The 17979-nt window shown below is 32.4% G+C and overlaps 1 protein-coding gene across 1 annotated transcript in view; it reads right to left on the reverse strand.

Annotated features, from left to right (window-relative positions):
* LOC127702125 (nuclear pore complex protein Nup93-like) overlaps positions 1 to 17979 on the reverse strand; it is a 44014-nt gene that overhangs the window by 9658 nt on the left and 16377 nt on the right. Inside the window, exons 15-20 of the mRNA XM_052206209.1 lie at positions 15888 to 16014; positions 14757 to 14829; positions 13410 to 13454; positions 2379 to 2495; positions 1668 to 1786; positions 876 to 993 (exon numbers count right to left, since the gene is read on the reverse strand). Coding sequence (XP_052062169.1) covers positions 876 to 993; positions 1668 to 1786; positions 2379 to 2495; positions 13410 to 13454; positions 14757 to 14829; positions 15888 to 16014 — 599 coding nt within the window. The remainder of the gene's footprint in view (positions 1 to 875; positions 994 to 1667; positions 1787 to 2378; positions 2496 to 13409; positions 13455 to 14756; positions 14830 to 15887; positions 16015 to 17979) is intronic.

A 17979-nucleotide genomic window follows, 5' to 3' on the forward strand; every position in this document is an offset into this window, starting at 1 on the left:
TATTTGTCTATGTTCCTGTCCTTATAATTAGCTTACGGTCTGCATATGTTACAGAATAGAGAAAATGTTTTAATATTAAATAAAAAGAATAGAGAAAAATGGGCAAAAATTTAAAGAAAAAAGAATATTGGGTTCTTAAATATACAGAAAAGAGAAAATGTGTATAAAAAATAAAGAATACAGAAAATGATGACCCAGGTCCCCTCCCCAACCCCGTTATTTGCACTATAACTCAAAAGACCTCCTAAACCTATAAGTAGGTATCTCAATACATGTACTAGGAAAAATTATAATTGAGTTATCTTTCTTGTATTAGGGTGTGCTCCTACTCTTCGGAGGATTACACACAGTAGAAGCACATTCAATTAACAACTGCCTGTTTGGTATTCTATATCAAAATTGAGGGTAGGCAAAGACAAAATACATCTGAATTTAACATTTTTTAACAGAATTCAAGAAAAACATTGTGTATTTATAAGTTTATTACGGTTTTAGTCTTTCTGTAAAATATGTTTTCATCATGAAACTACGATAAACGTGTGGTATGAACAATTTCATACGAAATGACAAAATGCTGACTGACCGATTCTATTTGTATTTTTCAAATTTAAGTGACGAAATTGATCAAATACTTTCGTCATTTCGAAAATCGTGTCGTAAATGGCAAAAATGACGAGCACTAGCAAAAACACTGCTTCTAACAAGCGATAGGCTTACAACTTGTTGCATACATTGAATATGGTTTCTTTATCAGGTTAAAAGACAAAGATGAACTTCATTGTATATCAAACCACAAGACATTCCAAATTCAAGCTCCTAATTTCCTTTATTCAATTATTTGTCAAAATACCAAAAATAACAAGATCATGACTTACCGTGAGAGCTTCATCCATACTGCCGTCATGGAAACAATCAAAGAAGGTCAAAAGGTCAAGTAACAAGAAGAATGTACTGGCATTGGATAAGTTCCCTTCAGCTCCTTGTGCTCTGTACCTAAGTGACAAAATATTGACATATAGAATATTAGTATGTACAATAAAACACGTTTTATTTATTTGTAAAGATCAATCAATTAGGGAGAGATTAGGCACCAAACTGATCCTGTAGGGGACTTTTAATGCTGACTTATTGATTGTTTTACAATTTGGTATCATTTAAATAAAACAACACAAATATTACCATGTTTAACCTGGCCACATTCCTCTATGTTCTTGTCCTGACCCATGAGACTGTAGCCATTGGTTGCCATCTGTCATAATTGTTTTTAGTGTTACTACCTTAAATCATACAGCTAATTTTCTCATTTTAAATGTTTCACATTTTGTTCTGCTCCTTTTACAGCTTATTCTTGTTGAAGGCTATACAGAGACCTATTGTTGATTACATAAATGTCATTTGGCGGATAATTGTATCAATGAATTATAATGTCCCCTTTAAACTTATGAACTTCAGCGGATAATGATTTGGTTTAATTTTTCAAAAAACATATTTTTTGTACATCATCTATATAAAGTTTCTTAATTCTGAGATCCTCTAGAGGCTTTAAAGAGCATGTGTTGCTCATCTTGATCTTAGTGCATTTTCAGCAATGTCCACTCTTAGGTGAATAAGATGAATGCTATATAGTTCCCACTCCTAGAGTTGGGGTTTAATAAGTAAGTACATACCTCTCAGCAATACCAAAGGCTAGACTTCTCAACCTATCTCTAGATGACTGTGTAGAACTAGCCTGTGATACAACTTGACTTAGTAACTTGTTCAGTAATTCCAACACTTTGTCATGTTTCTACAATATAATTATTCTTCATATTTAACATAATCAACATTCATCTGAACCACTGTTCATACAAAATTTTCAGTCAAAGAAAAGCAGAAAACATGAAAACAATTGACTCCACAAATGTGACGAGAATATAAGTATCATTATTACCACAGGAATCTAGGTAATTCAAAAACACCTTAGCAGCCTTAGTCAAAATTACCTTAGAAACTTCAGTCATCCTTACCTTATCAACTTGTTTAAATTACCTTAAAGAAAATCACCTTTGCAACCTTGGTCAATATTACCATAGCTACCTTTGCCATTATAACCTTACATATGTAGCAATCTTGGTAATTATTACCTTAGCAACCTTAATAAAAATAACCCCATTCATTATAACCATAGCAACCTTGATCATTATTACCTAAGCAACCTTGGTAATTATTACCGCAGCAACCTAGGTCATTATTACCTTGGTAATTTTAGTCATTATTACCTTAGCATTTTTTGTCATTATAACCTTAGCAACCTTGGCCATTGTTACCTCAGTAATGTATGTCATTATTACCTTAGAAACTTTGGTCATGATTACCTTAGCAACCTTGATCATTATTACCTTAGCAAGGTCATATAATCTGACTGCATCTTCAAATAATCCTTTGGCTTCTGTATCCTTGGCAACTAAGTCTATGATTTTATGTGTATCTCCATGGAATTTATCTATTGCACCAGGCTGTCAAAAAAGTTAAATCAATGAATGGTAATCAAAAAGATTGCAAAATCTTCACCAGAAGATACATGTACCTTAATCTGACTGTTATATTTTTATATATATTTGTTTTGAGTAAAAATTTCTGTGCAAAATTCCTAAAAAAAAATTTAAATATAAATATTGAGTAGACAAAAGACTTTTTTAACAGGAATTTCTTTTAAAATATGTTTTCAAATTTTGCTATTTCAAAGATATTAGGTCTTATTGGTTGGACAGCAGATGTCAAATAATTTATCACTCAGCCTCTGGTACTAATATGCTGCATAAATTCAGTAAATGACTAAGAACAAAATGATCAAACTTATGTTTATCATCTACATTCAATTAACAGTAATGTTCATGATGGCCATATTGGTCAATAGTCTCAATACATAGTATTGCAAGGTAAAGTTGGCTTTGAATTGGTCCAAGTGTTAACATCTTGATATATGAATCAGTCCAAGTGTTAACATATTGATATATGAATCAGTCCAAGTGTTAACATATTGATATATGAATCAAAGTATGTTTTTCTAATAAAATTTAACCAACTTCCCTCATCTGACATACATGTCATAGTCAATCATTTGTTTCGGCTAGGTTTTATTGTACACAGGAGATTTTTATATATTTCCTTGAATTGAACATTCGCTCTGAAACATTGAAAGAAAGCTTCACAAAAGAAAAATTGTGGTAAAATGACTGTTCATAGGAGAGATAAATATTTCCTAAATTGAACATTGACTTTCAAAGATTGAAAGAAAAATTCACCACAGAAAAGTCTTGATAAATAGTGTTTATTGCCAATACTTAAATATATATGTACAAGAGCTTCTCCTTGAGATATTAAAGGAATGAGACATAAGTTAAAGCAGATTTTGACTTGTATAACCTACCAGGATGTAATAATAAAAATAAATTATTAATTCCTGTTTCCAAAGATCCTTAAAAAGGTATAAATGGTAACTATTTAGTTTTTTTTATATAGTAAATGACGTTAATAAAGCAATAGGATGCAAAAAAAAACATATATAATTAAACATCACTGGTAATATTTAATTGATGAAAAGTGAAAAATATTCTGGTAAGTAGAATGGAAATGTTTATTCTATATAACAGATGTAAACCAATATAAAGTCAAAAAGTAATTTAGCAATACCACAATCTTATAAATTACTCATTTATTTTATTAAGTACATTGAAAATTATGTTTTTATAATCAAAAGCATAATAATATATTCTATCTTTAATTCAAAATGGGCCTCTACTATTTTACATGAATTCAAATGGTTAATTTGGTAATAGCAAATACTAATAACTTTAATTAAAGTTATTTTTCAAGAGTCTGATTTGGCTTGGTTTTTTCAGTTTATACAAAATGCAAGATTTAAATTTATATTTTGAAAGGAAATATGCTTAAAGCATGATCATGAGATGTAAAAGTTTCCTAATTTACCAAGATTTTTGGCACAATTTATTTTTTGAAACAGACAAAAAACTTCAGCTATAATTGCTTAAATACATTATCTTGACTCTGGTGAATAGTTGTCTCATTGACAATCATGCCACATCTCCTTAGACTCTGGTGAATAGTTGTCTCATTGACAATCATGCCACATCTCCTTAGACTCTGATGAATAGTTGTCTCATTGACAATCATGCCACATCTCCTTAGACTCTGGTGAATAGTTGTCTCATTGACAATCATGCCACATCTCCTTAGACTCGGGTGAATAGTTGTCTCATTGACAATCATGCCACATCTCCTTAGACTCTGATGAATAGTTGTCTCATTGACAATCATGCCACATCTCCTTAGACTCTGGTGAATAGTTGTCTCATTGACAATCATGCCACATCTCCTTAGACTCTGGTGAATAGTTGTCTCATTGACAATCATGCCACATCTCCTTAGACTCTGGTGAATAGTTGTCTCATTGACAATCATGTCACATCTCCTTAGACTCTGGTGAATAGTTGTCTCATTGACAATCATGTCACATCTCCTTAGACTCTGGTGAATAGTTGTCTCATTGACAATCATGTCACATCTCCTTAGACTCTGGTGAATAGTTGTCTCATTGACAATCATGTCACATCTCCTTAGACTCTGATGAATAGTTGTCTCATTGACAATCATGTCACATCTCCTTAGACTCTGATGAATAGTTGTCTCATTGACAATCATGCCACATCTCCTTAGACTCTGATGAATAGTTGTCTCATTGACAATCATGCCACATCTCCTTAGACTCTGATGAATAGTTGTCTCATTGACAATCATGCCACATCTCCTTATTTTTATTTTCAACAATTGTTGACAAAAAAATATCACATCTATGTCTCATCTTCAGCAACAAATGTTACAAGAAAAACAAAAATCTTGTAATGTGAGTTACAGTAATTGTAAATGAAAGATGTTGAAAGCAATTAAAAAACTTAAATTTGTTAACAAAGTGTTTTAGAGGTAAGTATCATGATAATTTGTATCTAGTATATATGTATTTTTATTATTTTATGGTTTTCAGACAATAAATACAGATTAAAGCCAAAATGAACAAAGAAAAAGTTCAAATGATAAAAAAGAAGGTGGCAATGAACAATGCTTATGTTAACCAGAAAGCTGGAGCCCAGGGAAGTCTTACTACTGCTTTACTTCTATCAAATGTCAGCCTCGTAAAAACATTACAACAAAAAAAGGAATGTTCGCACAACACTGTTTGTATTGCTGGCGTGGTACTTATTTGTTTGTCAATCCTGATACAGATAGTTGTAGGTGTAATGCTTGTTGTTTTAGCTAGACGTGAACAGTACATATCCAAACAAGTAGAAGAGGAAGAAAGAGAAAAGGATGCTTACATTTCTGAAAAAATAAAGGAAGAAATAATGGTAGATGTTTCTTATCAAGATGGTGCAGATGGTGATAAAACTTCATTTGGGATAGACCGTGTTAAAAAAGAAGAGAGAAAAAAAAAGAAAAGAACAATGTACAAATTGAACACAGGTGTGCTCGTATTAACATTTCTGGTTGCCATTATCAATACTATCATTAATGGAATGAATTTTGAAAAATGATTAATTCTTGTAGACTTCTATTTAACTACATATATAGTGAATGTATTGGTTAACTAACCCTTTCATACTGAAATTATCCTTATGGCAACCTTAAGCTGTGTAGCCGAAATTATCTGTAAGGGTACCGAAATTTCTACTTTTAGACAGACTCAATCCAAATAAAAAATTAAAGTGCTTGTGAGCACTGAAGGATAAAGATTGCTTTCATTTTGCAAATTTGTAACATTGAAAAAAGTAACACAAGGAAAATTCAAAACGGAAAGTCCCTTAACAATGGGCAAAATCAAAAGCTCTAACACATCAAACGAATGGAAAACAACTGTCATATTCCTGAATTGGTACAGGCATTACCTTATGTAGAAAATGGTGGATTAAACCATGTTTTAAAGCTAGCTAAAGCTCTCACTTGTATGACAGTCACATAAAATTTCATTATATTGACAACAATGTGTGAACAAAACAAACAGACATAATTGTATTTAGCTAAGCAATTATAAATATGAATTGGAGTTATCTTCTTTTGTTCATGGTTGTACATTTGTAGTTGAAAAAAAATTAAAAAAAATACCCCTCCCTTTTTTTTTTGCTTTTGTGCAATACACTATGCTGTTGCGTAATGACCCCCCTCCACTTTTTTTTTGCAAAAAAAATAATATTTGAAGAATTTTTCTTTTTAATTTCTGAAATCTGAAATGAGAAAAAATTGACCCCCCCCTCCCTTTTTCCCCCCCAAAAAATTCTTTCCTTTGGATTACCTCCCTTACACTGCTTTTAAATTGTCTTAATTGTCCATTAACCAGGAAACCCTTGTTTTTCCCCCTTTTTTGCCCCTAATTCCTAAACGGTTTGAGCCATAACCCCCCAAAGTCAATCCTAACCATCCCTTTGTGGTATGGAAACTTGTGGTATAATTTCAGAGAGATCCATACACCGTTCCACAAGTTATTGTCAGGAAACTAGAAAAATGCTTATTTGGGGCCCTTTTTGGCCCCTAATTCCTAAACTGTTAGGACCATAACCCCCAAAATCAATCCCAACCTTCCTTTTGTGGTTATAAACCATGTGTTTAAATTTCATAGATTTCTATTTAATTATACTAAAGTTATTGTCCGGAAACCAACTGTCTTCGGACGACAACGATGTGATACCAATATAGGACCACAAAATTTTTTGCGGTCGTATAAAAACTGAAGTTATATTATTAAAAGTAGTATATCTAAATCAATGATGCATAAAATACGGGTCAGATTAACTTACTTTTTGTAGAATTTGTTATATTCTCTATAATGAATTCTTACAAGCTATAGGATGGATGTAACTAAGTGTCTGAGATCTGTTCTAAGATTGTACAAGAATATGCATCAATAGGAGATCATGCCCAAGGTCACACTATCATATGTCCATGTTCAGTAAAAAGAGCGTTCCCGCTGACTGAGTGGTCTAAGTAATCCAACTTGTGTATCACTAGCCTGTCAACACTGAGGTTGTGTGTTTGAACCCCACATGTGGCAGGTCTGCTCGACTCCAATCTTAATTGACTAGGATTGTCAGTTTTACTGCTGAAGATCAGTGGTTCTCTCCGGTCACTCCTGCTTCCTCCAACAATAAAAACTAAAAGCCACGAAATAGCCAATAGTGCTGAAAGTGGGGTTCAACATCAATCAACCAATCAATTTAACAGTGAAATTGGGGTCAAAACTGTAATGGTAAATAATTAAAAAAGTTCACTTCACAATGAACATGTGAATTCAGTTGTTTGAAAGTGGATGTAACCACATTTTCAATGTGAACTACCTTTCAAAAATTTAACCTGATACAGTAGACTAACTGACAGAAGGACAAACAGATCAGAAAGCATAATGGACCCCTACTACCTTAGGTGGAGCAGAAAATTTCAAACCAAATTCATATTATCAAACACTGCATTTTTAGAAAAAAATTTGTACATATCATAATAAGTCAAACTACAATATAATACAATACATACAATATTTTCGTTTTCAAGTTATAATTTGTACAAAAGGAAAACAAGTACACAAGCCTAGCATTCTAACAAAATCTATAATCCTTTCTTAACAATAATAAAATTCTTGAGACAACCTGCATTAACATTGTATCATAGGAATATGGGTATCAATATCTTAAATAAAGTTAATTTCATTTCAAACATGCTGCAAATAAAAAGTACTAAATTACTAACAGAGTCTAACTATAGATATTGTTTTGATCTGATATTTAGTATAATTGGTGTCTCATTGACTTTTACACCACATTTATCTTTTATAAATGATCAAATCTAGACATACATAAATTATCTAATCTCAGATTTGTAAGTATATGTATTACTGATTAAAAGTTGAAAAAAGAAAGCTGCACATTTTTTTATTTATGGCAATGTCCCTACCCCAAGGACAATGTACAATACAGTGCCAGTTATGTGAAAGGGATCCTAAAGTAAAATGGAAATGTCTAGACTGTGACTTATTAATGTGCAGTAACTGTAAACATAAAGTTCATTCTAAATTCAAGTCTGAAAAGGAACATAAAATCCTTGACCTAAAGGAAGTGGGCCAACAAGAAATTGAAGATGGCCAACAAAGCACAGATGTGGCCCTAGGCAAAGAAGTGGCGTCCATATATGGTTTTCAACCAGCTGAAGTAAAGATTTCTCCAACTTACATTAAACTAATAAATATAAAAGAATATCGGATCAAAATGATGGACATAAATTTTTTGGCAGTATCCTTGAATGATATAGTATGGATTGGTAATGGTGATCAGGAAAGATCCCGACCCTTTGCATCATATACAGCACTACAGAGTGGTAAACTTGTAGGAGATAAATTAAAGATCAGATCCAGTTTTAACATGATGGTAAGTGATATAGCCGTTACTCCTGGCAATGACATATTACTGGCTACATCAGAATCAAGACTGAAGCAGATCAAGGCTGGATCTATTTATGTGACAGACTCTGTATACTGTGAAGAATTATCCAGTCTCTGTAGTGTACATGTGACAAATGAAGGAAGAGTGATAGTGGGTGGAATAACAGTTATTGTTGTTATGGATACAGATGGTAACCATCTGAGCAGGTATGAAAAGGATAAAAACAATAAATCTATATTTGATGGATTAATTTGTTCAATAACCAGTACACTTAATGGGAATATTTTTGGGATACAAACATCGATTAAAAAGAGTGTGGTAGTCTTAGGGAAGGAAGATATCATCAATAACTATCCAGGACATCCCTCTATCAACAGGTATGGCGAGTTTAGTCCTAAGTCAGTAGTAGCCACACCATTGGACAATGTTATTGTGGCTGACGACATCAATCATACACTACATATACTGGACCACACTGGTCAGGTACTGACCACCTACAATACTAAAGACATAAGGATACTATTTCCAACATCTCTAGCCATAACTATGGAAGGACCATTTGCAGTATTATATTTAGGATGCCATACAATTGTAGGAAGTTCTAAATCTGGAATGCTGTACAAAATTAATATCATGGGGTGTTAAATCAGTTTAGATACGGAAGGCTGGACAATAATAACCTCGTGGGGTGTTAAATCAGTTTAGATCCAGAAGGCTGTACAATAATAACATCATGGGGTGTTAAATCGGTTGTCTTTTTGAATATTTTCAATTTTGAAAAAGTGAACATATAAAAAATATGTGACTGTAAATTTATTAAACATAACAATATCATATCAATCTGATCTTCATGTAAAATGATTGTTGCATAATTTATAAATGTAACAAATTACACATATGTAATTGTATACTTTATTAGTACCTGTTGTAAAAATTATTTCTTCTTAATCTTTTAATGATTAAAGAACATTTTTTGCACTTCAGAGTACACTCATTTCAGTTAAAGAAATCAAATGTGTACAATGATATAACTATATGTGTAGGAACGATATAAATGGCCCCACTTGCAAAAAAAAAAGTTTGAAGCCATTTTAAGGAGTGAAAACTTTCAAAGTATAAAGCCGGTAATTTCCACAAAAATCTGTAGAACCAAACACAAACTTGATCTGTAACTCATCATAGTATGATGTTATATTTAGTATAAAAACAGGGAGCAGTTTTAAAAGTATCTTGAGCAAATACTAGAAAATTGGAGAAGGATAAAAAGTCATATAATAAAACAATTGTTGACTTTTGATTTCAGTTGATACAATGATTTATCAACCCCAGAGATATGATATTCACCCTCAGCTGTTGGCCTCGGTGAATATCATATCTCTGGGGTTGATAATTCATTGTATCAACCGAAATCAAAAGTCAATAATTGTATATTGTTGCGGAATGACGGAATGACGGAATGACGGATAAGGGAAACACTATATGGCCAGACCTAAGTCGGCGGGGCCATAAAAAATTAATTAGGTTACAATCTGGTCAGCCAATAGAAAACTGAAACAGTAACTACTTCATACAGTCCTAACTTGTAACATCAAACAATGTGGTGTCAAACACTTCCTGGTCAAATCTCAGTTTGTTCAATGTATCAATAATTCTGATTAGTCAAACTTAATTGATATGATATCTCTGTTATCTTGAGTTTATTTTTAAGTCCTCTTAAAGAAAAATGAACATAATGTTTGGAAGTACAAAAAAACTTTGGAAAAAACATTTGGATTCAAAGTTTCAAATCGGATGTTTTGATTGGTAGATCCAAAAAAGTTTTTGTAGTTAATAATATCAATAAGTTTGTTTCATAAATAAACTGTTATCACAGAGATATGTCTCGCTTTTTTGTAATTCTGATTATGCAAATGTTGAAATTAAAATGGCAATACTTAACAAGTTAGGCTAATATTCAAAGTCAATGAACCATGACTGAGGTACATGGCTAAACCATCTCCATGTAAATGAGATGCGACAATGCTAATACAACATTTACAAATATCATTGACTTATTATAAGTTGTTCACTTTAAACAAACCTAAACACAAACATTAACTTGTAAAGTATGTAAAAGTCAATGAACCATGAAGAGGGGGTGGAGCTATATAATCTCCATGGAAACGATACTTACAAATGCCAATAAATTTTCATACCAAATGTCATTGACTTAACATTAGCATTTCATCTTAAACTGATCTTATCATAAACTAATACATGTAAACTAAGCAAAAGTTTCAAAGTCAATAGGCCATGACTGAGGGGATGGGGCCAAATATTCTCCTTTGAAATGAGATGTGCTAATGCTTATACAACTGAATACCAATTAACATTGGCCTACCACTAATGGTTCCCCTTGAACTGACGTAATCACAAACTAATACATGTTAACTAAGCAAAATTTTCAAAGGTCAATAGACCATCACTCAGGGGGCTGAGTCAAATAATCTCCATGGAAATCAGATATGCCAATGCTTATACAACTGCATACCAAATATCATTGACCTACCACTAATGGTTCCCCATAAACTGACCTAATCACAAACTAATACATGTAAAATAAGCAAAAGTTTCAAAGTCAATAGACCATGACTGAGGGGGCAGGGCCAAATAATCTCCATGGAAATGAGATGTGCCAATGCTAATACAACTGTATACCAAATATGATTGACCTTCAACTTGTGGTTCACCACAAACTAGACCTAATCACAAACTAATACATTGTTGATGCCGCCGCCGCCACCCGAAACAGCACACATGTCTCGCTTTTTGACTCCGTCAATCGAGACAAAAATCAGACCAATATGTTTAATGACACCTTTGATGATTAATCAAGTGTAAAATTGTGTTTGTTGATAACATTTAACCTGAGATAATAGCAAAATGAATGGAAAGAATCAGGCTGAGAACATCAACAGAAAGCTCAAAAAGAATCAAAATCAAAATTACTTGTTAAACTTTGAAAGAATGTAGCTATATAGATGAAGAGTTGAGACCTAAAACCAGTGTATAACAGTCACACGTTAATAAAAAACCCAAATGTATTCATTGTAAACCAAAAACATCCAATGTAGTCAATGTAGATAGCAGTGAATTCCTTCCATGTCAATGGTGACCGCACTATTAAATAATATGTTATTGTGGCAGGCAGACTGCATATTTACATATCACTACACCAATGTAGACAATACTTTAAACTGACCACTAACATGAATGCCCAATGTGGTCAGCATTTTCATTCATTAAAGAGAAAGAATGTCAACATTGCAAATTGAAACAAGGGAGCACCAGAAATAACCATTTCGTTGACTGATCCATCCAACAAAAAATCAAACTTGTACAGGTAAAATGATTATTTACATATATTGTTCATCTATAACATGAAATCAAACAGACCTTAGAAAAATTGTCAATATACCTTTGCATGTGCTTGTCTGTCTACTTATATTCATATATATGTTTATATCATTTATATGTCAAGTCAGCAGTCTTCTACCTTTATTGATAATTAGATGGCATTTGGTCTAAATTATGCATGAAATGATGATACGTTTCGCCAAGTCCATGCAATGTAAATTGTTTCTTTTGGACAATTTGTAATTTGGATATACGTTTTATAAATCAATGAAAGAACCTTAGTGAGCGCGCTCACATACCCCACGTCCCCACATTGTCATTGGAGAAATAAAATAAGTGTAAGAAAAAAAAATTGTATCAGAAAAAAAAATTGAATCATAATTTCCTGTCAATATGCACATCTACATAGTATGTCCTTATTATCTACACAGTTTCATGAAATTCTGCTTTGTGGTTTGAGAGGAGTTGCGATGACAAAAGGTTGCAGTAGTATTTTGGGCAAATAAGTTCAAAGGGGCGTAACTCCTTGAAAAAAAATTGAATCGTAATTTCCTGTGGATAGCACATCTACGTAGTATGTCCTTATTATCTGAAAAGGTTTCATGAAATTCTGTTGTGTGGTTTGAGAGGAGTTGCGATGACAAAAGGTTGCAGTAGTATATTGGGCAAATAAGTTCAAAGGGGCGTAACTCCTGGGAAAATAATTGAATCGTAATTTCCTGTCGATATGCACATTTACGTAGTATGTCCTTATTATCTGAAAAGGTTTCATGAAATTCTGTTGTGAGGTTTGAGAGGAGTTGCGATGACAAACTGTTGCAGTAGTACATTAAAGTAAATAAGTTCAAAGGGGCGTAACTCCTAGAAAAAAAATTGGAACGCAATTTCCTGTCGATATGCACAACTACATAGTATGTCCTTATTATCTAAAAAGGTTTCGTGAAATTCTGTTGGGTGGTTTGAGAGGAGTTGCGATGACAAGAAACAGGACTGACGGACGGTAGTATATTGGGCAAATAAGTTCAAAGGGGCATAACTCCTGCAAAAAAAATTGAATCGTAATTTCCTGTCGATATACACATCTACGTAGTATGTCCTTATTATCTGAAAAGGTTTCATGAAATTCTGTTGTGTGGTTTGAGAGGAGTTGCGATGACAAACTGTTGCAGTAGTACATTAAAGTAAATAAGTTCAAAGGGCGTAACTCCTAGAAAAAAAATTGAAACGCAATTTCCTGTCGATATGCACAACTACATAGTATGTCCTTATTATCTAAAAAGGTTTCGTGAAATTCTGTTGGGTGGTTTAAGAGGAGTTGCGATGACAAGAAACAGGAAGACGGACAGACGGACTAACGGACGGACGGACTGACGGGTCAAAAACATTATACCCTCCGCAACCTGTTGCGTACGGTATAAATATGAGATTTTGAGTCAAATTGGTGAACATGACATTGACAGCTAATGCCCCTTTAACAAAGCGATCACTAATTTCTAGATTTTAACCAAAGGGTAAATAAAAGAAAAAAAGGATTACCCTTTTTGTTCCATCTCGTTCTATTTTTCCTAACAGCATCTCAAACTGAAAATAAAAGTTATATCTATTAGTACAAGTTGTGTCCAAATTGTCAAGTAAAATTAAAAAGTTTAGAAATTCCAACCTTAGATGAATTTTCTATTTGACAACTAGTTCTAGTTATATAGTAGAGCAAATCATGTTTTTGGGAGTGTCAGATGTGATATATAAACATAATAAGTTTTAGGGGAGAGCTTTCTTAGAAACTTTCAAGAGCTACTGCACAGTATTTTGCTATTATATCTGTATCTGCATGAAATGTATGTAAGCTAAAATGGTCTTTTTATTATGTATATGATACCAGAATAGGCCTTTATTTATTACTTTATGTGTCTATTATCTTTTGATGCCTTCATGCAAAGGTGTTACTGAATGATGCACTGAAAGCAGCAATAACAGTGTGTGACAAATGCCCATCTGCTTAATGACAGAAGGACTCTTGTAATTCAATTAAAAGTATGACATCCGGAATAAACATGGTCTATACATTTATAAACCTTAAATAAGCTCAATATCTAGACAAAAAGAAAAAATACTTGGACAACTATTGGTTGGCTGTCAAGTTGATTTACATCAATACCACTTTATGTCCCAGTGGCAGGGCTAAAAAAATTAGCTTACTATAGCTTTGTTATTATTCGTGGGATACCGATTTAAGTGGACTTTGTGGGTATATGTAAACTATGAATTTAAATGTTCAAAGAAGTAAAAATTTACTATAGGTTTGTATGCAAATTTTGGCAAAACCATGAAATCAAACATCTATGGAATTACAATAAATCCACAGTATTTGATGTATCTGACAGAAATTTCCATATTAGCCTTAAAATTCAACTGACGCTCCAATATTGGACTGAATGCTCCGACCAAAGTCTGATATAGAACCTGTGATGATACAAAACCAACTTTAAAAACTTTGAGGGTAATATGGATTTCAAATGAAAATAAATACAGAACAGGACCTCATATATCATATACCTTAAAAGAAAGAGTTTTTGTGATGTATTTATTATTGTGAAAAAAGTGACAAGATCAATATCAACAGTGAAAATTCTGATTGGATTATTAGTGTTGCTATGTAATCCATTTCAGTAAATTACATTAATTTAAATTCATATTTTGGTCAGTTGATCAACAATTGCAGTAATAAATGCCACCAAGAAATTTTGCATTTACAGGATTTGAGGTAAAACGGAGTCATGTAATTAGTTATGCATAAACACATATCACATTAAAGTATTTGATCAAAGACATTTAATGGGTATTTATTTTTTTTTATCTAATTTATATTTGGTATATAGAACTGACCTCTCTGGTATCCAATACAAGTTCACTGACACATGACATAAAGAAGTTTTCTCCCTGTGCTGTCTTTAAGTCCCTGCAAAAATCATTGATACTAACAGTACATTTAATAGTATTATAAACTTGTTAGGTAAATATTGATAATAAACTTTTTTTATCCAGCCTTTCCAAAAGTCAGAATTGATTTTACATTAGATGAATGAATAAATTCTAATTTTATTTTAAGCATAGCTGACAGTGCTGAGGTTGGGATCTTCAACCACAAATATAAACATAGGGAGATGTGGTACCATTGCCAATGAGATAACTATACACCAGAGTTCAAATGAAGTGGATAAAAGCAATTATAGGTCACTGCCTTCAACAATGAGAAAAACCCATACCATATTTTGATTTTTGATTTTTTGTGTTTTAACGCCACTTTTAAGCACCGCTTTTGGGCTATTTCGTGGCGGCCAGTTTTTATTGGTGGAGGAAGCCGGAGTGCCCGTCCCATACCATATAGTCAGCTTTAAAAGTTTCTAACATGAAAAATGTAAAACAATTCAAATGATAAAACTAACGGCCTAATTTACAAAAATTCAATTTACAAAAAACAAATATGACATAGACATCAACCAACAACAACCACTGAAACAAAGCATGGATCTGCAGGCATGCCAAAAAAGTGAGACAACAACTACAGTCTTTATGATGTAATGCCCATAATTACACATCAACCTGAAATAAATGGAAACTTGACCTGAAACTGCTGTACCTACAAGAATGATCGCGTCTTGGTGATTAACGCCACTTTGGGCACTCTTGGCTGGTGGCCAGTTTTTATTGATGGTGGATGCTGGATTAACCACAGACCTATGGCAGGTAAACTGGCAATCTTATGTCAATCAAGATCAGTGTAAAATGCACCTCAGCCTTAACAGGGTTCAAACTCACAACCACAGTGTTTACAGGCTTGTGGTCACTGTATAAAAACTACTTAGACCACGCTATCACTAAGGTCCCCTTTCCATTAGAATTTATATTAAAAAATGTTAAAAAACAAGTATCAATAGTTGTAAACTGAAATGACAAACAAGGTAAAAACAAAATGCCCTGTCCATGCAGTAGTAGACCATAAAAATGACAGTTTACCTGAGGAAGTAGAAATACTGTAAAGCTTCTCTAGCATCTGTTGATTCAAATTTTCTGGTATATAATGTTATTAATCTGGCAAAATTCAATCTCCTCATACAGCCATCATCTGATGTATCTGTTGTTACTGTAGAAAAATAAATATAATATTAGAAATCTAAGTTACTGATTTGGAGCTGTATCCTATTACTTTTATGCAAAATAATAGAAACTACTTGGTTGCTACAAAACCGAAAGTGCTAATAAAAAATAGGAAGTTACAAAAAAATATCAAGTTTCCTCCAAATATGGTACCTTTCTTTATTATTTGTAATATAAGCAACAGTGTTTTTAACCAGTAGCTCATTAATTCTTCTTTTTTGGTTCACCTGTTCTGACAAAAACACCTTAAAATTTTCCACAAGTAAGTCTGTTGTGTTTCCTTAAAAAATTCTTTTTAAAGTTTCTGTATGATTAAAATGTTTATTGCATGAATTTATGAATATTGTCCCTTTTAAAGTATAAAAAACATTTGACATGAAACATAATTCAAATATCTGTCAAATCACAGTTCTTAATTCATTAATCAAAAATTGAATTGTCTGAAATAAAAAAAAATGTAAAAAATTCAACACTAAAAAAAGTGAAAAGTAAACATAACCAAACCAGCTGAACTAAGCTCCTTTAAAAGCAAATTGCAAAAATAATATGGCACAAAAATTAACTAGTCAACATTTACTGTTGTGATTTACAAATTTCAGCTGCATAAAAGTAATATTTTTTGAGAGGTATCAAAACTAAAGATGGTTTACAATGAACACATGCACTGTGCAATAATTGTGATACTGATATCTAAGCAAGGTTGAGTTACTTCCCTTGTAGACTTAAAATTATGACTATATCTGAAGGAAAAATGAGTTACTTCCCATGTAGAAGCAGTTTAAACAGTAAAGAAAGATTTTGAACATATTCAATACGATTTTAAGCCATTATCACTGTGGGTATTTCAAGATCTGTTCAGAAAGTATTTCAAGATGTCTTCAGGAAAGGATAAAAATGAACATCTTTGTATTGTGAATAATTTGGTAAAGTGTTAAAACTAGTGGCAAACATCAACTGATTGATTACTGATATATGTGACATATATTGCAGCATGTAAAGTGGGTTGACAAGTGACAAGTGACCAACCCACCCTCTCCAAAATCATGGAACAGGTAATAAAAGGATGACTGAAAAACCTGTTTTACCAGACTGTTTCTATATTTACAAATGCTTATGTGTTCATGGTTCACCTTACAAAGAAGCAAACTTCAAGGTCATTTTAGGTCCTTTTTGGTTATATAGCTCTTCAACTGTTTCAAATTTTATACATCCTTGGCTTTCAATTTTTCGGCTTTGAGCATTCCTGATGAAAGAAAAGCACTTTGGACAGATGAAATTTATAAAGTGTTGTTTTCATTTTTTTCAATTTCAATCTTATTTTATTGAGAACACATTCAAGTATATTAGCTGTCAACCTATACTTACATAGCTGTGATTTGACTGAGGAAGTAATAACATGTTTGATTCATACTTGATTTGATTGAGGAAGTAATAATATGTTTGATTCATACTTGATTAGATTGAGGAAGTAATAAAATGTTTGATTCATACTTGATTTGATTGAGGAAGTAATAATATGTTTGATTCATACTTGATTAGATTGAGGAAGTAATAAAATGTTTGATTCATACTTGATTTGATTGAGGAAGTAATAATATGTTTGATTCATACTTGATTAGATTGAGGAAGTAATAAAATGTTTGATTCATACTTGATTTGATTGAGGAAGTAATAATATGTTTGATTCATACTTGATTAGATTGAGGAAGTAATAAAATGTTTGATTCATACTTGATTTGATTGAGGAAGTAATAATATGTTTGATTCATACTTGATTTGATTGAGGAAGTAATTAAAGAACCTTTGTGAGCACACTCACGTACCCCAAACCCCACATTGTCACTTGGGAAACAAAATCTCATCAGATGTCTTAGTTCAAAGACTCATAACTCCTCAAAAAAAAAATTCAACTGATAACAATTTCCTGTTGATATGCACATCTACATATTAT

This window comes from Mytilus californianus, unplaced genomic scaffold (assembly GCF_021869535.1).
Source record: "Mytilus californianus isolate M0D057914Y unplaced genomic scaffold, xbMytCali1.0.p SCAF_5, whole genome shotgun sequence".
Lineage (NCBI taxonomy): Eukaryota > Metazoa > Mollusca > Bivalvia > Mytilida > Mytilidae > Mytilus > Mytilus californianus.